Source organism: Python bivittatus, unplaced genomic scaffold (assembly GCF_059951505.1).
Source record: "Python bivittatus isolate LINGU-HERP-01145 unplaced genomic scaffold, Pbiv_v1 ctg000340_np1212, whole genome shotgun sequence".
Classification (NCBI taxonomy): domain Eukaryota; kingdom Metazoa; phylum Chordata; class Lepidosauria; order Squamata; family Pythonidae; genus Python; species Python bivittatus.
Window position 1 is genome coordinate 24,209,681 of NW_028277056.1, and position 25,278 is coordinate 24,234,958.

Genomic DNA, 25,278 nt, shown 5'->3' on the forward strand with positions numbered 1-25,278 from the left:
GAAGCATCTACCAAACTCTAGCAGCAAACCTATGAGACCTGAAGTCTAAGTCCTTCTCTTTTGAAAATAAATGATAGTGCACCCTCGAAGAAGAAATACGTTCTTAGGTTTCTGTCTGAGAACTCTACTATGTAATTTGTTCTCAGTGTACAGTGTACAACTGTAATTACCTGATACTGTTAAATCTGATATAAAAATCTTCCTAGGTTTTTAGGTAATTTTGGAGACTGAAAGCTTTTTAATCTATCTAGATGTCTATTCTTTAAATTTAAAAAGAAAATATTAGGAAATACTTTATAATCCATTTTAACATTCTTCCAATTTGTAAGAAAAATTGCAGAGAAAATGGTTTTACCAAACTCCGGTAATTTCATGATTTGGCTAATGTAATGTGTGAGTGAATATGACCAAAAAAATTTTAGCAGATGAGGCAATTTTAACATATCCCAATCCATCTAATCTGTATGGCTTCTGGTTGTCCTTCACAGCTTGGTATTTCAGTACAAGATGTAACATTTAGACACTATGATTTGGGTTTTTTTAATTGTTCTTTTTTTTTTTAATGTAAACTGCTCAGAATCATTTGGAGTTGAGTAGCCTCTCAGTTGTATTAAACAAATAAATCTCCTTTTGTTTCTTCAGAAACTTAAATATTAGATGAACATGGGGCCCTTCCGATTTTGCTGAACAGCATCTTACAGTATCTGTCACTATTGGCCATACTAGCTGAAGTTGTTGGGAGTTGTAGTTCAGCAAAATTTGGGTGACCACATGTTCATATTGTGCCATATTGTTGAATTTGATGTTTTTCAGAATATGTATGACTTTATTTCCCATAACTGCCATGCTGGTTGGTAATTATAGAAGTTTAAATCCAACACATCTGGAGTGTACTGCATTGGGCAAGGCTGCCCTAAAGTCATCTGTACAAGAGACCAGTATAGATGGAGAAAGAGTATTCTTGGCATTATCACTCTAAAGATGTTTGTTCAGCCATAACACTATTTTTTGGTGTTAGATTTAAATCTCTTTTACTCTTTATGACACTGATTGTTTTAGCTCTGATTGTTTTAGTTGTGTAACGTTTTATTTTTTTTTTTTTTGGCTTTTCACTGAGGGTTTTTTTTTTCTAATAACAAGTTTCTGATTTTATATTGTTAGGTTTTAGTGCAATTTTCTGTTTTTGAAATGACCAGTGCCTAGGGAATTTGAGAGACATCAGTGAATAAATAATAACTCAGTGTTATACAATACAAACCAAATGTGCAGTTTCTAAATGTGCAGTCAGTTCCAAATGTGCAGTTTCTAATCTACATTGGCAGTTAGAGCACATTTCCTAGAAGTCATCGACCATGCATGCAGTTGAACAAGATCTTGGAATCAGCAAAGCCATTCCCCTACTCAGTGTAAAATACAACTGAGAAATGGCTATCAAACCTCTGCATAAATGTCTCAAAGAGTCCACCACCTTTTGTTCACCTGTCAAACAGCTGTTTCCAGTAGGAAGATTTTTCTCTTGTTGATTTGAAATCTGTTTCCCCATAATTTGCATACATTGTTTCTAGTTCTGTTTCTAGAGGAGAGAACAAGGTATATATTTGAGTATTGCAATCATGCCTCCCCTTTATATTTTCTTCTCTGGACTCAATATATCTGTCAGGCCCAACCCAAGAACGATGAGGCAGTCCAGTCGAGCATAGTTCCTTTATTAGCTTACACACTAAAGACAAAATCTTGCCAGACTAAATCTGTGCTAAAGCAACTAGTGGATATACCCCATGAGACTCGGCGGGGGGGAGGGGGACTAGCCTAAGCCTCTTCTTCTCACAGTCTTGCTGCGGGCTGAGAAAGCGCTTGCCTTATACCCTCTCCTGGAATGCACTCCCTCCTGATAGCCTTGATCTCCCATTCCAGTATCCTCCTCGCATATGCCTTCCATTACAATATCTAACTCTTTCAAATGTATCTGATGGAGCAGTTTATGTATCTGTCAACACTTTGCCCAGCCTTCCCCAGGCATACAGGTAGTCCTCAACTTACAACCATTCATTCAGCAACATTCAAAGTTACGATGGCACTGAACGAATGGTTATGAGCAGTCCTCGGAGTTCTGGCTGTCTCAACACCCCGTGGTCATATGATCACAATCGGGGTGCTTGGCAACTGGCTTGCACTTGCGACTGGCTGCAGCACCCCATGATCATGTGATCTCCATTTGTGACCTACCCCGCCAGCTTCCCCAGAAAGTCAACGGGGAAGCCAGCAGGGAAGATTGCAAGTTGCTGGGGTAAGTCTCCCCCACCCGCATACCCTCCCCAGCACCATGCACTTGTGTAGTACTGGCCACTCACGCACCCTCCGCAAACCTCGCCGCACCTCCCTTGCACTCCCATGCACCCTCCCTGAGCCTTGCCGCGCCTCCCTCGTACCCTACCTGAGCCTCATCTCCCTCGCACCCTCCCTGAGCCTCCCCGTGCTTCTCGTGCACCCTTGAGCACACTCAAGCCCCACTGTACCTTCCTTGCACCCCTTCATGCACTCTCCCACCTGGCATCAGCCACTTACCTGCCTGCTGGCCTACTTGCAGTCTTCCTGGGACTTGCAGATTCCTGCCAGCTTCCCCACTGACTTGGTTGTGGGATTCAGTTAACAAGGGCAACAGGGGCTGCAGGGATTGCCATCGCTAAGCAATGCAGTTGGGCTTTATGACTGCATTGCTTAACAATGGAAATTCCAGTCCCAGTTGCCTTTGTAAGTCAATGACTACCTGTACCTCACTTTGTCAAAGCTGTTTTTAAAATGTGATGCCGTAAAGGATGTTGTACTTCAGATACTGTCTGACAAATGCTGAAAGCAGTGGGATTGTTATTATCTGAAAACTGCTACTATAATGTAGCCTGTATTTGTCCTGCCAAATGTGTTGACTCAGTTAATTTAGGCATTCGGCTCTACAGAAAATTTAATTAGCAAATTAGTACTAAGAGTATTGATTTGCACTATTATCTTTCTTCAACTGTATGATATTGGAAATAATTTGGCCTAGCATTTAGTTTAGAATTTGTGCTGTTTCACACTGAATCAGCAGTTGTGATCAAGAGATCAGTTAGCTTTTGCTTATAGTTACCAGTGGTTTCTCATAATAGTAATAATTTGATAAAAAGATTTTTTAAAGTGATATCTCAACAGACAGAATGAGTTATTTTGCATAGTTAGTAGCTTGGGGAGTAAAGCAATCACCAGTAAATATATTATTAAAGAGATTCCTTCTGTCACTTCAAATTTGGAATGATTTTCATTTTAATCAGTAAAATCAAAACATGTCAGTATTTAATAATTGGCATGACTTGAAGCTCAGTGCTTCAGTGTCTAAAACATTGTGCAAAGTGAATATAAATGGTCCTTATTATAATTCCTTATTTAGTTTAGCTTTTGCCATTTAGCTTAATTTTTTAAAAATTAAGTAATATAGTATTATGGTGACCTTCCCCACCATGTGCATTCCACTGCTACTTTCCAGTGCTTTGACCATTTAATCCCAAGGGTGCCATTGTGGAGAAAACTGTGCACTGAAGCATGCAGTGTCTGTGTATGTTAGAAGTTTGATGGAAACCAGATTTTAAAGCTTCTCTTCATTTGAAATACTGGCTGTTCTTTGTGTTTGATGCTTCCTTGCTGTTCCTCTATCTAAGTCCCTTTTCCCACCCAACTCTAGAAGAACTTGGCAGACAGCTTTTCATCACTGAAGTTCAGAGGGAGTTTTTATAAAATCAAGAGGAACATAATTAATACAAGCAATAAAAAGTAGTGGAAAGGTTATCATTTTTCAAACTAAAATGGAACAAAAGGCAAAATTACTTCAAAACATATCATGCTTGACATGTAACAATTTAAAAAAATGTACTATTTGTTGTTCAATAATGTGAGTTAACTCTCATCAGTATTGATCTAAAATTCATTTGCTTAGTATCACTTTTTTTCAGGCACCTTCTAAAAAGAAAATTGAAATCAGCACTATTGCAAGCAACTATCATCTTGAAGTTAATCCAAGGTATGTTTGTAATCAGCTCTGAATATCTAGTTTTGGGCTGCAGGAGCTGTGCAATGTTTAAAGAAACTCCAGTTTTAGTTATGGCTTTTATATATGGTACACTGAATTACCATAATTGTATTAAATTATATTCATTTCACATTAAAATGTTAGCACACTCCAACATAGAAGGTAGTAAATTTTAAAGATTGAAATTCCCAGTAATGTTGAAGTAACATGGGAAAAATATTTGGGAGGATGGAAATTTGGAGGAAAACTGAAAGGTATGCAATATTAACATATCTCATAAAATATATTATTATAACTTGATTTGTATATAAGCTTATGTTATATAAATTAAAAAGTATAATTTATTGAAAGAAAAATTATTGAATTTACTTAAAATATTATACATTTTTGTTGCAAGTGGAGCTATAACCTACTGAAATCTGAAGAATATAGTCTGTTTAGGAAAATTATGCAGGAAAAACTAACTATAATCACCACTGTAGTGAAGCAAAAAAGTTGCATATTCTGAATTTTGTTTTCCAGTATATCTGACAGATTCAAAAAGAAGTAATTTTCAGGAGGGAAACTGAGTAAAATGGCAAAACAAGACAATGCATATTATAATGTCCAGTCTGATAGCTTCTTGGAGACTAAGGATGTATAGCTAAAGGTTGCTGGGGTATTCCATCTGCTATGTTATTAGTGATAGCTATGTCATTGGTCTGCACATTTACAATCCATGCTTATGTAAGAACTCCATAAAGGAGAGAGTTCTGTGTGCATTTTCATGGGTATAAGCCCCACTGAGAGAGCCAGTTTGGTGTAGTGGTTTAGGCACCAGGCTATAAACAGGAGACTGTGAGTCTAGTCTTGTCTTAGGCACAAAGCCAGCCTGGGGACCTTGGCCAAGTCACTTCCTCTCAGTCCTAGGAAGAAGGCAATGGCAAGCCACTTGTGAAATCTTACCAAGAAAATTGCAGGGGCTTGTCCAGGCAGTCGCCAGAAGTCAACACTGACTCAAAGTCACCAGAAAAAAAAAAAAACGAACTCACAAAAATTTATTTTGCATAAACATGAATATGCAGGAATGGGGATGTTGCTGAACCTCAGCTCTCAGCATTCTATTAGTCATGCTGTCTGGGGATTATGGGAGTTGTAGAGTAAGATCAGACAGAAAAATCTTGCAGAAAAAAATGTTTTTTATATTAACTTTCAGTGATGCAGGGAACAATGACCGGGTTGTAATACAGGAGTTGTTGAAGACAGTAGCGCAGTCACAGCAACTTGAGACAAGTACTCAGCGTGATTTTAAAGGTCTGTAAATTATGCAATGGTATGATGAGTTATTTCTACAAGCCTACTTAATGTTATATTTTTTTCTCAAGCAGAAATGTTTGGAGAAATTCATTATATGTAATAAAATTATCTAGTAACATGTAAATTAGCACTTATATTCATTAAAAATTATCCACACATCCAACCACAGCTCAGCCACAAAAGGGATACCTCTTCCATACATAAAATTTTTTTCAAAAACTGCCGCTAAGTTACTACAACTCCTTGACATAATTGTGACTTATAAACTAATGAAATCCCTCCAAAGCAAACCCAAAGATGACAAAACAGGAATTATTTACAACATCCAATATAAGGACCTCAAAAACTACAATGTAGGACAAACAGATAGAAGATTGGCAGAATGCATCTACAAACAGAAGGCAGGATGAAAGATTTCTGGTTGAGGAAAATGGAGAACTAGACATCTCCGAAAGAGTGGAGACCATGCTGTGGCAACTACCAATGGATTGGTGGCAAGCTCGGTCCATTGGAATAATTCTAGATAAGGAGAGGTTGAGAGATCGTCCACTTGTGTTCTGGACAGCTGCTACTTATGAGAAGACTGCAGATAGCAGATCTGAGCGCCAAGAAACAAGAGAAGCCATCAAGCTCTCAACCATGGTGGGACCTCAAAGGACACTGGGTTCAACCACCTCATTTTCTAATCAACTTTGGAATTACAGTTATTTTACAGTTAAAAGAAGTCTTCCAAACAATAAGTTTAAAAAGCTACCTGGTGAATAAAACTTCATCCAAAAATAGAAGAAAAGTTAACTAGCAGTTTAAAGAACTTAAAGAATCTAAAACAAATGGCAAAAAGCTGAATAAGAATTTAAGTTTAAAATGGATTAAGGAACCGGACAAATTTGGAATATTAGGACTTTTGCTAAGATTTTTGAAAAACTGAGTAAACAAAACAATATTTCTGTGGGAATACAAAGTATTTAGTCTACCACTAAAGAGATCATTGACTGAAAGTTGAAAACAAAATGAAACAATGAAACCTGAGACTTTGCGATTATAGAAATGGGCCATTAGAGGGGACTAAAGTTCCAGGCAGGAAAAAGAAAAGTGAAATCTGCAAAATAACAAATAAAGGTATGACACTTGGGATATTTCAAAGGATTTTTGAAGAACTGGGAGAGAAACATATGATCAATCCAACAGCAATATCTTTGCACCAGTAAATGTATTTTTTGAAGAAGATTATAAAGACGAAGTGGAAGACGAGACAGACAAAAATATGGAAGAATTTATGGATAGACAGGATGAAGAGGGGATACAAATCCTAGCTCTTGGAGAAATATTGGAAAATAAAGAAACTGAGGATTATAGAACAGAGATGACAGAGTGGAAACACAAATGACAGATCAAGAGATGAAAAAGGACCTGGGCAAGGACTTACTTTTGTATTTAGAAAAGAGGGTTTCTAAAACCTTGAAAAAATCTTTAAGATGGACGAAAGAAAGTCCGCATGTAAATTCAATCCTACCACAGCAACTTGAGGAACTAAAGATTAAGATTGTTAGAAGCAAAAGAAAGGAATATAAAGTTGGCTTGTCTGATCAGGGTTAAAATATGGAATTTTTAATAGAATTCTGAAAACCTTTTGTAGACTTTTTGCCAACATTTGGACAGAAATGACAAAGATTTTTGGATTTATAAATGCATTGGGGGGGTGCTATGGGAAGAAGTGAACCATGTATGCAATCTCCTAGGGGATGGGGAACTATTAATTTGCCTGTACTTGTTGCAAGGAAGATCAGGAGTCACTTCTTTTTCCCCTTCCCCTTTTTAGCACTTTGTATTCTTTTTTTTTTCTTCTGATTTCAGTTTGTATTATCTTTTAGCATTGTATAACTCTTTAATAAAAAGTATTTTTTTAAAAAAAGACATGATGAAACATTAGTAATTTTACAGCACACAAATAGGTTCAACCACAATTTCAACTGGGAAGCTATAGAGATTTTAGATCAAACCAAATTTAAGAATGCAAACAAATTCCTAGAAGCTTGGCAGTCAGCCTGATTAACTGTCAACAGACATATAGAGATAAACCCAGTTATGAACCATTCAGAAGTAACAACCAAAGATCAGAGAAAGGAGGGCAAATAGACCTGAGTACGTACGTCCTTATCACATACCTATTAACAAAAAAACCAGTAAGCAGGAACCAACACCTAATTACTATGGTAAAGACTAGAAAATAGCATGCTGGTTAATGAAAAAATAATACCACCTATTAACGCATTCTGCCCAAATTCAAACAAGGCTGATAGAACAACCTGCTATATATAGACAGCCAATAAACCTTACTTCCTCATGTCAGAGCACTGATGTAGTTAACTAGATTGATAATGAAACACCTGCAAGAAGAAAACCAAGTTCAGAGAACATTAAGAACCTAACACACTTATATCACTTATAACACTTAAAATAATCATAGAACTCAGATTTATTTCTTTAATCAAGATCCTTAGCTGGCAGTTCCATATCTAGAATTTTCCCGCAAAGCTCATAATATTAAGCAAATGAAAGTTTTGTAGGAATTCTGTAATCTTTGAATGAGCATTCCCAAACACTAGCAGCTCTCTTCGTATGATTCAGGAGAGGGAGAAATCTGATAAGAGAATGCGTTAGTGAAGCCTTGCAATCATGTTTTAGGAACAGTAAGGTTTGCATATTTCTGTATTATAAGAAAATATAATCTAAAACACTTTTTCCAGTTTCAGGTGCTAGATATGTTGTTAAATAATCCAGTCAAGTGCAATGTTTGTAACATTAACATCAATAGAAAAACCAATGATGTTCATATATTTGAATTCTGGACATTAAATGTTTATAGCCTGTGAATCAGCTGTGAAATAGTATTTTAGATGTTGCCTTTGTCATTTAGAGAGCCAGTTTTTTGTAGTGGTTAAGGCACTAGATTAGAAAACAAAAGACCATCAGTTGTAGTCCTGCCTTAGGCGTAAAGCCAGCTGGATAACTTTGAGCCAGCCACTCTGTCAGCCCTAGGAAGAAGACAGTGGCAAACCCCTTCTGAAAATCTTGCCAAGAAAACTGCAGGACTATTCCCGACAGTTGCCAGGAGTCAACATTTGCTTAAAGGCACAAAGAATAAATAAAATAATAAATGGTCTTTTATGATATAATGATTACATATGGTTCTTTCTTTGTCTAAAACAAGTTACATTTTTTATCATTTGGTTAGAATGGAAATTGCACACTTGTCCTTGTCATATTTTGTTTGTGTTTTTTTACAGAAATATTAGAGCATTACAGAACATTATTGAAGCTACTTGTGCTGTGATTTTGTATCCGGGAATATATGTAATGTGGATTCTTTTGGGAGGGTGTCTTTCTCATTGGGAGGATAAGTATGACGGACTGCACCCATGTGCTTAAAATATTTACAGAAGCTGTGAGATGAAAAACAAATTCTCATGTGTGCATGTGAGAGGAAGACCATAGTTTTCTGAGTAGGAAGGCTTTATCCTGGCTACTGAATTCAGTTGTAACTAAAAGTAAATTAAGATTATTATACTATGAGAATATAACTAAAACTGATTGCTCATTTATTTTTAGTGGTACTGTTGACAGAAGTGGACAAGCTTACAAAGGATGCCCAGCATGCATTGCGAAGAACAATGGAGAAGTATATGGCCACCTGTAGATTAATTCTTTGTTGCAATTCTACATCAAAAGTCATTGCACCCATCAGGAGTAGATGCCTTGCAGTGCGAGTCCCTGCTCCAAGCATTGGAGATGTAGGTTCATGAAGAAGGCGAATCATTTTCCAGGGTTTTTTTGTGCAGTGTTGTTTGAATGAAGTTTCACACTTGATTTAGCAATCTTTGTTTACTGTCTTTCTCTGAATTAGTTATGCCTACCCAGTTAGCTTATACTGAACGTAGTAGCTAAGTGTGAATGTAATTTTTACAACTTAGATTCATATTTACTTTGCGTTCTTCAAAGACATGGAGATGTAAAGAATGTAGTATTTTTGGAAAGGCTTGGAATGGAAGGATTCAGTCTCTGAAGGAGGAATGTGGTGGGGTCCTAGAGGCAAAACAGTAGTTGAAATTGGCAGGGAATACAGAATCCTTTGAAACTCTTCTCATTTGTCACCACTGTCCTTACAGGTCTTCACTAGGACATAGCCTTCCAACTTTATCTCTAAAATAAAGAGATCTAAATACCAGAATTTCTTCAGTATTTGTTAAGCACATTTCACTGAAGTACCCTTGTAAATATGTGATTTAGACTGCAGATTTGGGTATAATAGCAGGAACTATTATATATTATGTAATGTTATGGTTGTTTGTTATGTTTGTGGTGTTGTATTGTATTGTATTGTATTGTACTGTATTGTATTACAGAGCCAGTTTGGTATAGTGGTTAAGGTGCTGGGCTAGAAACCAGGAGACCGTGAGTTCTAGTCTTGCCTTAGGCATGAAAGCTGGCTGGGTGACTTTGGGCCAGTCACTCTCTCAGCCCAATCCACCTCACAAGGGAAAATAGGTTATTAGCTATGTTTGCTGCCTCGAGTTATATATAAAAAGGTGGGATAAAAATGTAATAATAATGCTAGGAAGAAAAAAAAATTGGTATGTGATGCACTAGCAGTTAGTATGTGCTGGTAAAATCTAGGCCCCCCCACTGTCGAAGCCCTTTCCCTGATGTTAAATTTTGTGCCAGACTGTGAAATGTTCCCTGACTATAAACTCGATCTGGCATTTGCCAGTTTTGAATCTTTTAGTTGGTAGTGGCTGTTAGTCTTTGGCTTGTGATGAATAGGGCTAAGTAATCCAGAAATTCACAGCATTGTCAGCTTGACTGCATAAGATATTCTGTGTCTCTTCTACTGTAAAGAGCCCAGGGTATAATTACTCTCTGTGAACCAGAATGCAGTGATTTATGTGTGGGAAAACAGGTATAGAAGAAAAGATCACACTCAGGGCTGCTGATTTAAGGTATATATGACTTACAGAAGGCAAAGAAGAAACAGATGACTGGAACTAGGTAGATGTAGGGCCCATATAATCGGTATTTCTTCAGTATTGTCTCCAAACTGATATCCTTCTTAAACAAGGACTTTCCTCTTTGTTTACTCCTGCATTAATTGAATTCCAACTAGTGCAGGGATACACAGGCTTTTAGAAAGCAAGTGTTCATAAAGCTAATTTTTGCCCTATCAAATATTTAGATCTGTACCGTTTTGTCAAATGTTTGCAAGAAGGAAGGCCTGACTCTTCCTCAAGAATTGGCTCGGAGAATTGCTGAAAAGTCTGGGAGAAATCTCAGAAAGGCTCTTCTGATGTGTGAGGCATGCAGAGTACAGCAGTAAGTTTGTTTGTTTTTTAAAAAAAAAACTTGAAGAGTTGGAGACAAAAAAAAAAACAGCACCAGGTTAATCTTAGCAAATCTTTGCTACTTTTCTCTCAGGCTTCCTTTCACACCTGATCAAGACATTTCTGAGGCTGACTGGGAAGTATATCTGAGAGAGACAGCCAATGCTATTGTCAGTCAGCAGACACCCCAGAGGTAAGGGAGTGTAGCAAATAATAAATGTCATTGATAAATATCAAGTTGTAAAATACAGCACATATATTTTCTGACACTAAAGATTTACATTAATAATTTTAATAGTGTGACCTTTTAAAAGGATGACTAGATAACCTGTAACTAGGCTTAAAACTTGTAAGGGATGCTGTAGTTTGAATTAAATATATATTTGTACTACATAATCATAAAACAGTGTTTCATAGATGCATTCAAAATAAAAGGAAAAGAATCTGTATACCAGCTGCATATGTGAAGACAGCAAAATCCTAACAGGCAACAAAGAGAAAGTGAAACTACTCAGCCCTTCTTTTGGCTCAGTCTTCTCTGGATGTATTCTACCAGGTTATTGTGACGAATGAAGGAGCAGGAATGAAGCTTGGAATTGTAGAAACATGATCAGGGGATACCTGTATACTTGTATAAGTTTAAATCTTTAGGGCCAGATAAATGAGATCCTAAGGTGCTAAAGGAACTTTCTGATGTCTGACCAAACATTTGAGTATTAGTTTTGAGACATCTTGGAGAAAGAGTGGAAGCACCAGATAGATAAAGAGGATGAACATTATTCTTGTCCTCAAGGGGGGAAAAGGAGTATTGATGGAACTACAGATCAGTCAGCATGATTTGAGAGCAACTTAAAAACAGATCACTCTATAAGTATCTTAAAAGCAGTGTGGTAGTCAAGTCGGCATGGCTTTGTCTAAATCATTCCAGACTACTCTTATCTCATTTTTGATCAAGAAACTTCCTTGGTATAATGTGGGAATGCAATAAATATAATATCTTGAATTTAGCTAAACATTTGACAAAGTACCCCATGATATTCTGATTAGAAAGCTAGTTAAATGTGGGTTGCATGAGTGACAATTAAGTGGATGCACAACTGCCTCAACATACTGTATTCAAAAAGTGCTCATTAATGGTTCCTCATCAGACTGGAGCATTAGCCATCTGTTGGGGATGCTTTAACTCCTATTCCTGCACCAAGCAAGAGCTTGGACTTCATGGCCTATAAAGCACTTTCCAACACTATGATTTTATGAAAATACAATGGCCCATTAGCCTAATTATCATACTGAGTACACACTCCCTGTTTTTTATAGTCAACTTACATTTTTCAAATCAGCATAAATGAACAAACAATTTAAATGTACTTCTTACTCTTCTTTAACTTGCTTGATAAAACCTGTTCAAATCCTGATTATGGATACCAGCCTAGACTGTGCTCCTACAGTTCTGGCCTTCCTTTCAACAATCTGTGGAAGCATTCTTTTTGTATATAATAAGCTCAGCATATAGCATGTAGTTTTCCCAAGAAATTGTAAAAGAAAGAAATCAAAAGTGGAGGAGGCTTCACAGCAAAGGCTACCCAAAACGGTAGCGGGCTCCCTTTTGTTGGGTGTGGTCAAGCAGAGATCAGAGAATCATCCATCAGGGTTGCTTTAACTCAGATTGATAGTCTAAATTGCTGTCTTAATTATAAGATTGTGCTATTGTACTAGTGGATCAGTGAGCAGTGTCAATACTGGTAGCCTATGGCCTTTGCTCAGTTCAAATATAACCATTTTAAAAATGAGTTGCTGAGACAGTATGCTTAATTTTCTAATATTGCTTTCACACAGACTTTAGGAAACTCATGTTGGGAAGAATAAACATCACATGGGCTCCATGGATAAAATGCCTAATCTAGTATTATACAATTTCCTATGGTTTAAGCAGCTAAATAGACTGTAGACAACAATATATAGTAATTTATCTTAGCAGCAGCAGATGGGTTCACAGTAATGGCCAGTCTCATAACTGCTACACTGAGTTAAGCTATTGTGAAACAAGCTTGCTTGTTTGGTGCAGTAAGGAACTTCCATCTAAAAATGACCAAAATTACCAGGGCAGCTTTTTCCTAGTTGTTGGTTTCCATGCACCTAGGAAAAGAAGTGTGGTCTGGTTGCCATGTGTTTGTGTGGTGGAATATATATTGTATTTGCAGAAAAAGACTGACAGCCTCTTATAATGAATTTGAGAATTTTAATTCCTTCTGATGTGAATGGGTGATACTGGGAGTCATGTCTTCTGCCTGCTCTCATTAAAGCTTTATAATAGTCTCCACTATTTTTTAATGTTACCGTTATGCTTTAGTAGAAAAAGAAAACATATGATTTGATTATAACCATGGATTCTGTTCTATGTGATCTTTATTTTGAGCTTTTTTATATATGTGGCTTTAGTCAGAGTCAATTAAATGACTGCTTAGGATTTCTTGGTATATTTTAATGGTTAAAGACAGACTGCTTTCCTGCTCAGCAGTGATTGTGGTTGTAGGGACATCAACTTTAGATATCTCTTTGCCTGTTAAAAAAAGAGATTGAGCAACGAAAGTTGGATTCTCTTTGGCTCAATGTTACGGTATGTATTTTCCCACCCTGGTTTTCTCTGAAACTGTTGGGGTGACAGCTTTCTGAATTCTAGCTAGCATATCCATGTTGGAAAAAGCTGTGATAGACATATTCAGTGGTTTCATGAAGATTTGCAGAATACAAAGGCAGGAGTCTGGTAGCACCTTTCCCAACTAACAAATTTTGTTAAAGGCGTAAGTATTTCATATAAGCTTATGCTACCAGACTCCTGATTTTTTTATCACCATAGACTAATATGGCTTTGTTCCTACAGGGTAGGAAAAAAAGGGAATCCATTGTTTGGAAGTGATTTAGGAAGCATTTGTGTTTGGGAAATCATGGAAAGTGGCTACATTTGAACTCCAAAAACGACAAGTCCCATTTTTTCACCTTCCTGCAGCTTTCTTATAATGTACTAGAGTAGAGATTCTTAAGTTATGGTCCAAGGGGGCTTTGCAGAAAATGTGTGAAACCCCTAAGAATATCTGCACTTGATCATTGTTGTTGTTGTTAAAAGAGACAGAAGCCATCTTGACTGGAGGTTGAATTTTGAGCCTGTGATAGAGAACTACTTGAGTTGTTTATTTTCCCCTTAATGATTACATGGGCCCTGTGATTTTCTTTCTTTTAAAAGAAAGGCGGGGGAATAAACATGCAATCTCTGAACAGAATTTTATTTCTTAATTGAATTATTATGGCTATATCTTTTAAAATTACATTTGAGAGTGTGAAGGATCGACAGTAAAGGTTGTTACATAAAAATTGGTTGAGTAAGTTAAAACCTTTTGTAAGACTTGGAAGTTAAATTACAGCTCAGTAATAATTTAATTTTATTCCAATAGACTACTTGAAGTCCGTGGGCGACTTTATGAACTTTTAACTCATTGTATTCCTGCAGAGATTATAATAAAGGTAACTGCTTTATTGGTTCCTACTTGGTTTACTAATTGAGGTTAACATTAATTGGAGCTGGGAAGCAAGAAGGTTTAGAATAAACAGTTTGAACATATTATTTTTTATATCTTGAAAGCACTATTAATATCCTTGTTTTAAATCAGATTTTGCTATTAGAGTTGAAAAATCTCATGGATAATTGTAAGGGTTATTGATTGTTTCTCAGCCTGCCCCAACCAAGAATCCGTACAGATTCCACAATCCTCAGCAGGAATGTACAGATTGTGGATTATGAGAGTTGTACTTCAGCACACCTGTAGAAAGCTAGACTGGGCAAAGCTGCTTTCAGTTATGGCAATTTCAGAACATACATATGCACTCATTGTGCTTTCTTCTTTTGGGTTATGCAACATTGTTCAAAGAGTAAGAACAAAGCAAGAAATAGTAAATAAAATAAATTGATAAAAGGAAAGGAAATCTAACTAAATCAAATATATATAATAATGCCATTCATAAAACCTTTCCATACCTTTCTATCATTTCAAGCCATCCTTGCTTCTAACAATTCCATAAACTAATTTATAAATTGCCTTTGTTCTTCTTATTTCTTGCTTTCTGAGGATTTAATGAATTAATCAATCATAACTTTTTCCCCTTTTGTCTCAATGTATTCAATCTTCCTGCATATTGTTTTACAATTCAATGTTCGTTCATTCTTTCTATATGACCAAGCCACCTCAGGGTTCTTTCGCACTAGTCATACAACTTCTGTATTTAATCCATTTCATTTATCATTCATTCATCCTTGGTCTTATCTCTACTTTTTTTTACCACCCATACTTCTTAAGTGTCCCATTCCCACTATGTTCAAGTGTTATATTTCTCCCGACATACCCAGCTCTAACTTCTGTTTAACAAAGTGGGCAGAAGCATATTCTTATACACAATCATTTTCAGGATTTTTGACAAAAACCACATACTATCCTCTTCTTTTCTACCAATATTTGCACATTTTAAAATTTCTCCATTTTTCTGTCTGTAGTAAACATCCTGCCAAGGTACACAAATTTATCTACCAGGTCAATTTTTTAACTATTTATGTGTACCCTGCAGATATTTATTCTATTTTCCTTGTGAAATACTACTTTCTTGATCTTTAGTATATTAATTTATATATCCATACTCTCATTGTATCATATAGTCTATCCTACATTCACTGTGAATAATTTGGGTTCTCACCAACTACACAGCATCATCTTCATACAGAAGTACACACAGATTCGTGTCTCCAACCAATACACTACTTGAATCACCACAAGCATTCCTTGTTCATGTATCTATAAATATATTAAATAACCAAGAGGAGTATCACACACTCTTTTCTCACACCTAGTTCATTGATGAACTATTCACTTAGCATTCAATGTATTCTCTTGCATGATCATATACTACTGGTATACCACTCATGTTTGACTCAGCAACCAATTACACACAAACAAAACATTCCTAGATCAGGTCTATTCACTTTATCATCAACAAATATACAATAGACTTTTTCAGTTCATACATTTCTTAATAATTTGCTGAAAAGAAAAAATCTGCACCTCACCTGCCTGGCTTAAATCAGCACTTCCCAAATTTTGCTCACCACTCACTGTTTACAGTCAAAAAGTAACAAGCAAAAGCAGCATTACAGCACAATGATGATAATATGGAAATAATAAAATGAAAGTAATATCTTTATCTTCACCCTCATTTTTGCAGCAATCATTCTGTGGTCTGTATTTTTTTTTTAATGCACTGCCTCTTTCATTTTATCATTCCACCAAACATTTTTTCATACTTCTGTCAGCACAGGTTCATGCACTTCTGCGGCACCCTGCCACATAATTCTTGTCAGGTTCAGCCCAAGAATCACCACGAGACAGTCCAGAATTCAGTTCAGCTTCTTTATTAGCTTGCACCTAATAGACAGAATCTCGCCAGACTAACTCTAATCCCCCAACAATAGCAACTATAACCACAATGCCCTTTGGGGGGAGCAGTCTCCTCCTCTTGACTTCACACAGTCCATCTGGGGGCTGAGGAGATTCTTTCCTTGGAATGTCTCTCCCCCCTCCCTGTAACCTTGAAGCTCCATTCCAGAATCCTCCCCGCTCATGCCTTCCATCACAATTCTTTCCATTTTGTTCTAAACCCCTGCTTCTTCTTTATGTCCATTTTCTAATGCTGTTGGGAGATTAATGTGTCTTCTAATATGTTTTCATATAGAGAACTTTCACTTTCTCTTCCTCCTACTTTCACTGTACTTTCTATTGCTTCTTTTTGTTTCTATGTCCATTTTTTCCTAAGATCCATTTTTTTTTTTTACATTACCCAATAAATGGCGCCCCACATTTAGGTCTTCTCATCATCTTTGTACTCTTTACTAATTCTGTCATGCATCATAAACGATCAAATCAGTCACGCTTTTCAGTTCAGCCCTTTGCCATGTGAATATATGAATGTTTATACTGAAGTTGTATATTTCAAACAGACCTTTTGCTAAGCAGAAACCATTCACCATTTACATTTATTCTTGGACTTCACATGGCACAAACACTTTTAATATATTCTCTTGTCTCATTCCCACCCTATCATGTTACTTAAGAGAATAACGTTTCCCCAAATTTCATTCATTCATAAGGGCGTACATTTAACCCCCAAACTCATTCTTGGTTCTTTCACCAGCACAGTTCATTGGATAATTGCCACCAGTCTATGAATTCCTACTTTCATACTGTACATACAGTAATCTGGCTAACACCAAGTCATCATTTCTGACATACATTTTGTACCTTTCATTCATAATTAAACTTACACCTTCTCTGTGTGTATTCCTTAGCTCTATTCCATAAAATAAAAAAAAATCTATTATATCCTTCCTCTTTCTTTTATAAATATATCTCACAAATATAATATCTTTTTTTCTCTTTCCTTATAGTTATTTTGTTAACATTCAATTATACCATATTCAACTGATGGGCCCATGAATGTTGACTTTTACTAGTCGTTATGGCTTTGATTAACTTTTACAGAACTCTTTTTAATAAGATAAAATAATAGACTCAGTTACCAACCTAAATCATACCCTTGCTACATGTAGCATTCTCTGCTAATGGTAAGTACATATGCAAGTCAGTTCTGGCACATTTTTGGCCAGTGTACCACAACTTAGTCAAAGTCAACTTTATTGCAAGCATTCCATTTATTTCATATATTCAGAAAAAATGTAATTACCTATCTCTGAACTACTACTGTTTTGTCATCTATTTTAGGGCCTTCTGTCTGAACTTCTCAACAACTGTGATGGGCAACTAAAAGGAGAGGTTGCACAAATGGCAGCTTTCTATGAGCACCGATTACAACTGGGCAACAAAGCTATTTATCACCTGGAAGCGTTTGTAGCCAAGTTTATGGCCCTTTATAAAAAGTTTATGGAAGATGGACTTGAAGCTATGATGTTCTAATACATAGGTTTGAGAATGCTCATAGTTTGTGATTCTGAACTGTATGAACTGCAGACCACAAGAGTTTTACTGTATCCTGGCAATAAAATCAAAATAGTTGAATTTCAGTAATTCTGTCATGTATAACCATTCAAAGCAGTCCAATTACTCTGGGAAAAGTAACTTACTTTTGGAAATTATCTTGGCAGCAGAGCAATGCCAGCGTCCAGGATACTTTTTTGAGAAGTAACCCAAGTGGCTTTTTTTCATTGTTTCCATTTAATTTAAATTTAGAATATTGGCTAATATTGGATATCTGCAATTTCCAATCTTGAAATAAAATAGTTTTTATGGTGTGATAAAAAGCTATTGTTTTATAGTCTGAAATTAAGCATGTCTACCAAGAAGCAATTCATTAAGTTCAGTGGTATTTCCTTCTGAAAGGTCTACTGCAAAGCATATATTATGTTTGCTGCAAAGCATACCTTATGACCCCAGTGATGCTATTTCTGGATGAACATGCATAAGATAGCATCCTTTTTGTTTTTTAACCTAATCTAATAATTAGAAATATCCTTTTTGCAGGTTTCACAGGAATAAGCAGAATCCAAAGGTTGTTAAAAATGGATCATTGTGTCCATCATGTGAGGATGAAATGACTTAGCTCTGTTCATGCTGACGCGTAGGTCTGGAAGTGAAATTTTTCTACTTTATGAACAATTTAAAACACTTCTTGAAGGAAAGTATAAGTTTTTAATAAATCCAATTATTAATTAATTAAATTCTCTTGTTAAATTATTAATGAGTTAAATGTTTACCTCTATAAGTTTATATATCAGATAGTTCTAGTTTAAGTTAGATTTAATACTCTTTCAGAAAACTTCTGAGAGTGTATCCATAGGAAGGCAATCTGGACCACACTGGGGGAGGGAGGGGGGTTGGAAACCAAGTGCTGTGAGGGAATATTGCAAGAGTGGGTATGTGTAGCCTGTAGAAAAGAATAGATTGCTGGAAGCATAAATGCTCTGGATAACCTTTGACTTCATGTTTAGTCTTTGGAAATAGGATATTTTTGGATGGCAAGGAGGAAAGAGCTAACATTTCTCTGTCACCTTAAATGGAGCCGAAGGGAAAGGGTGAACTGACTCTCTTCTAGATAGTAGGCAGGGCTTGAAATTTTCCTATCTTGCGGAAGAAACTCTGTCCCCTGGAAGGAGCATGACTTTTCATCAGCTCTCCTTGGGAACTGAGTATAAAAAAACAAGATCTGTGCTCCTTTCCCCTGCCACATGAAAGTTCCTTCCTGACAGTCATGGCTTCATAAACAGGGGACGTAGGGTTGGGGACAGCCCAATTGAGCTTCCAGGGGCACCAGGGCATGGAGAAGTAGCGCTGGTCTGCTCAGTCCCCTCCGCCCCAACGATGGACTTAAGTAGTAGTGCCAGCTGCTGAAACCCCCTGGCATCCTGATCTAACATGCTCTTGCATGTATTAATATTTCACTTCCCCTTACAAACTGACTAAAATGTGTTGGACTGAAGTCACTTGCAAGCTTTCTAAGCAAAGGAACAGCTGTTAAAACAATTTATGATTGTTACAAGTTTAATCTTTGAACAAATGTTCTAGTTTCAGAGGAAAAAAATACATCTGTCTGAACAAAATAACAAGCCAAAAAAAACAATGAAGGAATGTAAATTCAGTTCACTGTTATGAAAAAGGAGCAAAAAGAAAAAAGGGGAGGGAAGAAGCAGAGAAAGAATAGAAACTTGCAAAAAACAAATCAGAGATAAGTACTGAATGTCTTCATGTAGCTCCTTGAGGGACTGCACTGTTTAACAAGAGGATCCATTTTGTTTCTTAATAAGTATTTTGTTGCAACTTTTTTTTAAGGACCAAAAATGTATTTGAAATCTGGTAGTGTTGTGAACATTCATGAAATATATTCCTATAAGAGAGCAGCCGCTGATGCCAGACTGCCAATACAATCCCCAGAAAGGAGAGATGTGTGCCTTCATCTTATCCCAGCTTCTTCCTGTGCAGGAGATAGAAAAAAAAGGTCATTTTAAAACTAAAGGCACAACTCAGGAGAAGCTGTGAACTGAGGCTGAGAAAAGCACAGGATTAACATTTCCCCCCCATAGCTTCTGATTAAAGTTTAACTGTTTAAGTGTCTCATGATTTTATTTCTCTGTACAAGTTGATGAATTGTGTGTAATTTCAAATCAAATTTATTCAAATCTCAGGCTTGTTCATGCAATAATAATAATACTTTATTGAGTAGCCATAAGGTCATATCAGAAGACAAAATACAAGTCAATAATTAGACCATATACAATAAAATAAAATAAAAGGCAAAACTAAAAGGAAATACGAATCGTATTCTGTATCATCCCTATTATTTACCCTAATCAGATTCACATATGCAGTTCTCAGCTGTATTGTTTTATTCAGATAAAAGGCATACATATTCAGATATGTAACATTTGCTTCTGACCACACATGAAATATGTTGTTCAAATGCGTGGATCCCAATACACTGTTCGTCTAATGTGTGATCCAGGATATTAATATCTCTCTTTACTATACAGTTGGCATTCAAATAATATATGAGCTATGTTCGCCACCTTTGGAGCTCCACAAATACGTTCCTGATAGGAACTTGGGTTAAACCTTCCATATTTAACCATCGTGTTTAGCTGTTTAAATCTTGCTTAAGTAAATACCTTCCTAAGATGCTTGGGCATTTCTGTGTTTAAATATTTTCCACTTTGGGAGGTGTGTTTATGGTGTCTCATTCATTTCAGTGTGCTGTCCTTCCTGAAGTTAGCTATATCTCTTTGAGCTTCTATATGCAACATCTTTGTGCAGCAGTCTTTTTAAATTGTCCAGAGACAGTTGGACAAGAAACAGGGAGACCACAACTCTTGATATAGTTTGTGTGTTTTACTGTCTAAGAGGTCTCTAATTAACTTTTAGTGTGTTCTATCAGACACAATTTTGCCAGTCTGTCAGTTTCCATAGAATTGATTCTGCACCATAATTATATGCCCTAATTTTTGACAAAGAACAAAGTGTATAAATTCCCCACTCAGCTCTAAATGCAGCAGTTGAGGTCCTTTTACCACACCCAAAATACTCAGATGCTGTGATTGTGTTTGTTGTAGTAATGCTATGTGTTTTAAGCCCCAAACCTCAGTTCCATTTAAGAGCATAGGTCAATAATAATGTTTTTGTCTATTTTTCCTGTTAAAATAATTTGAAAACCTCTCTATCATCTCTTTATGTTGACATGTGATTTGACATTAGTACTCAGAGTTTCAGTGGCTGCCTCCCCCCACCACCCAAAATCATTAGACAGGTTCCTACTACCATTCTTACTGGGACACTATAAGAATGTTATAGTGGTATATATTATACCAAAGAGGTCAAGATCTGTTCTCCATTATTCTTAACAACAGTATACTGTTATTACTTGTACAGCTTGAGTGCTATTGTTAGGAATAATGGAGAACAGATCTTGACCTCCTTTGGAGGTCAAATAATCTTTAATTATCTTTAATTATTTGAGGAGTATTATCATATTCCTCCTTTTCTTATGGCTAACGTTCCCAATTCTTTTAATTTCTTGTCATCCCATTGTTCTTTTTTTAACTTGTTCCACTCTGAATATTTCTTAAGATGCTGTAACTAGAACTAGACACAGGTGGAGTCTGACTAATGCAGAGTAAAATGGAACAATTATTTTCGGTGATTTCCTGTGATACTTTAGTTGATGAAATATAACTATTTGAAGGTTCATATTCATCGTCATGGAGGAACTCAGTTTATATGGTTGCTATAGATGGACACCAACTTGATAGCACCTAATCAACAAATCAATCAAGATTCATATTCAGTTTGCAATCAACCAGTATTTCAAGAACTTTTTCACCAGTACCATTACCAATATTTCCTTTCTAAATTTTTGTGTTTTATTTTTTTAATAAGTGAAGAATTTGTTAAATTTCATTTTCTTCCTTTCAACCTATTTCAGTAACTTATCAAAATGGTTTGACTTTTATTTCTGTCTCCCATTAGTAGTAGTATTAGTTTTCACTATTCCACCCAAGTTTTGTCATCTTCAAATGTGATAAGTTTTTCCTTCATCTCTGCATCCAAAATCTTTAATAAAAATACATTCATAGTGTCTTTGCTAAGTGAGTTCAGTGGTTGATTAGAATATTTTGCTCAAAATAACTTAAGTTTCTCTGAGTATAAAGTAACTCCTCTATCCTGATATGCATCCTTAGGAACATGGTTGTTAATACTGTAGTCCCATTTATTTATTCATTTGATTTCTGTAGCCACCCATATCAATGAGTGATTCTGCCAAACATAGTCCTAGAGAGATTTAACTGAACCATCATTGTCTGCTGTTACTTGCTATTATTATTCCTTCATATGATGAATCCTGAGAAAGGGAATCACTAAACATATATAGATATGGGTTTTTAAAAATATATATTTCAGGTGAAGCAGGTAGAAAAACTAAGCCAACAACCTTGGAATACTTTTTAAGGCTAGTAGAGGTTGCATCTGGAATAAAAATCCAGCATTCTAGTTTGACGAAGATTTTCTCCAATCTGGCAGTCCTTTAGTTGTCCTTTGTTACAATTCATATCCATTATTAGTGATTTGAATGCTCACATACAGTAGAAATGTAGGATATACAAGTTGACTGACTGACTGAATAAATGGTTTGCCCAGCATGTCCAATTACTGCAATAAAGTCATGTAGGATCTTTTTAAAATCTTTTGTTTCCCTGTTATTTGTAACTTCAAATAATGTTTCTGTAGTATGGGTTCAAAATCTTTTTGGCCCAGTGATACATTTGACATTTTGAGAACACATTTTGAATATTCAGGGAAAATGGCTCACCTAGAGGTCCTGCCCATTCATAAAATGTCTGCCATAGTAGCTGTGGTTGATTAGAAAAGATGAATTGACAAGAAGACTAAAATTTCTAAGGTTGTTTCTTGTCACATTCACTAGCCCCAGGGCTACTTGATCAGCCCCCAGCTTTTGATTGTCATGCCTCAAAATTGAGGCAAGTGAGCATAGTTACAAGCAATGCAGTGAGCTGTAGCCACTCATCGTTTTCCTTTTATAAGAGTACTTATGGGGTCTATGCAAAGTGATTTTGTAGACTTTGCTTTTCGGCATGGCAGATTCCTTTTACATTTTGTTTAAAATCTACAACAATTTTGAAAAAATAGAATGGGGGTGGGGATGTGGTAGATACCAAGACAAATGTCCATAGGACTCATGAGTGGTGACAAGCGCCAAACTGGATCCACCAATTGGGTAGTATGAAAGCTATGGTAGCAGGATACAATTATATTTTTCAGATCTCATAGAGAGTATTGTTTGTATATGATTTATTAATAGGAATTAATATAATCAAAGTAATTTACAAGCAATTTTTTGATTCTTGATTATGGTTTAAGGTTAAACAGTGTTTGTATTCTGATTCATATCCTGGCATTAGGGAAGTAATTACCACTGAAGGCGAGAAAAGTCACTTTGTATTGTGCAACCTGTTCTGTTTGAAGCAGATTTACTCCAAATAAAATGCTGCTGGATTCAGTGGGACTCCCGAGTGTATAGGATTACCACGATGCTGTAATTTCATGAAGCAGTTGATAGATGGTGGGTAGGAAGAAAATACAATAGTAAGGGGAAGTGTTCTTGATGCCTCCTGAGCAAGAGTTTATTTTAATACTTGTTAAATAGTTTCATTTCTCTTAGGATAAGTAGAATAGATCCTGCAAACTATCATTTTATTAGTATTGCCAAGTCTGAAAAAATGTTAATTCACCAGAGTAGATACGTGGAAAATGAATGTTTTGAACAGTTTTTTTTACTTTAGGGAGGTATAGGCTAGCAATGAAAACAAGACAAGATAATTAAAATTGCAGCTTTCTCCCTTTTTAGAGGTAAATCATTTTAAACACAGTCTGGAAAAATATCCTGTATATTTAATATTGGAAAACACTGAGACGAGCTTGCAATGTTCTACAGTCTATTCACCATCCTTATAACGTTTCTCAAACCTCTGTAAGGGTTACAGCAATCATTTTGCCCCTTCAAAGCCCCACAGTCACAAAAAAGTCTATAATATATTGACCCGACCCTGTCCACAATAGGAAGATTCTGTTGGCCCTGAAAGATGTGCTTGTCTCTGACTTAAGTACAGTTAGTGTGTGATCTGTTAAAATGTGACATGTCATAACCAAGAGCTTTAGACCCAGAAGCTCATAGTTGAGGAATTTTCCTCAGTTTGATGCCCTCTAGACCAGTTGGATTGTATCATGTGGATTGGAGAATTACGGGACCTCAGATCCAATGCATACAGAAAATCTCAGGTGTCAGTTTATGAGATCCAGGACTCTGATGTAATGCTTTCATGGAATGTTATGTGGAATTGACCATAGGAGAGCATAAAATTCCTTTAGCTTTTCTGATCATTTTTAACCCTGCTTTTGCTGGGCAGCCTCTCCAAAATCTAGTACAGCCCTTGGTCCCAAAATGATATGCCCTCAATTTTAGGTGGACTTCTTGCCAGCTCAGCTCAGCCTCCTGATCTGTTAGCTCGAGGTAATTGAAACTGGGCTTGGGATCTATGTTAGTTTTTTTAGCTGCTTAGTTATAAATTGGAAAACATCCCAATTACTATTTTTTCCAAGCAGGATATTAAAGTCTATCACTGTTCATGGGTTCAGAGTAATAGGCATAATTTATCTTGTTGAAGAAAGACTTCTTAATGCTTTGTTTTGAAATAGTTTTTTTTAGCCACATTAGTAATTAGTGGTGCACAAAATGATGAGCACAGTTTTCAATCAAGACCTATAAAATAAAACCCAAGGTTGCAGTTCATGAAATAAAATGTCTGTGAGATGACAATGAAACATCTGATGGTTCCAGAGAGTCTAAATATTTCACCCTTGATCTTTTAATGTTTTCAATGAGCCTGTGGAAATATGTGAACACAGAACCAAGAAGTCATATGGAATAATATGCCAAATAGGCAAAGGCTCTCCACACTACATATTAAACATTTACTCAATCACAGTTTAAGGTTAGTCATGCATTTCTAACAGTAATCAGGACACACTTTTCCTCCCTGTCAGTTTAATTGAAATGATTCTGTCTCCAAATTATTCAGGTCCCTTGGGGCCAATGTATTCTTTGGCATCCTGGCTTCATTCCCTGAGGGAAGAATTGCTTGTTTTAATAATAATACTAGATGTTGCTGCGCAAGGGGAAAGGTGTGTGTGGCAGGGAGGTGGGGTGTGGGAACTGGTGCTCAAGTAGTGGCAATCTCATAAAACTGTGACTTCCATTCTCAGAATGTAACCGTTTTTTCTATTGCATGGGGATGAGCTCCCATTATTCCTCATAAGGCCATGGTGGTTGAAGCTGATACAGGTTGAACTCCAGTAACACTTCTAGAGGACTGCAGCTTTCCTTCCTCCATTGTGATGCTTGGAAAAACTGAAGGTTGAACATTTTATATATTGT

General features: G+C 36.3%; 1 protein-coding gene across 1 annotated transcript in view; it reads left to right on the top strand.

Moving 5' to 3' along the window:
- The window catches only part of RFC3 (replication factor C subunit 3), a 28,768-nt gene extending 8,691 nt beyond the window's left edge, over positions 1-20,077 (top strand). The window contains exons 4-10 of the mRNA XM_088140728.1: positions 3,981-4,048; positions 5,253-5,350; positions 8,963-9,144; positions 10,584-10,720; positions 10,823-10,921; positions 14,178-14,247; positions 17,547-20,077. Coding sequence (XP_087996854.1) covers positions 3,981-4,048; positions 5,253-5,350; positions 8,963-9,144; positions 10,584-10,720; positions 10,823-10,921; positions 14,178-14,247; positions 17,547-17,738 — 846 coding nt within the window. The 3' untranslated portion in view covers positions 17,739-20,077. The remainder of the gene's footprint in view (positions 1-3,980; positions 4,049-5,252; positions 5,351-8,962; positions 9,145-10,583; positions 10,721-10,822; positions 10,922-14,177; positions 14,248-17,546) is intronic.
- Positions 20,078-25,278: the final 5,201 nt, after the last annotated feature.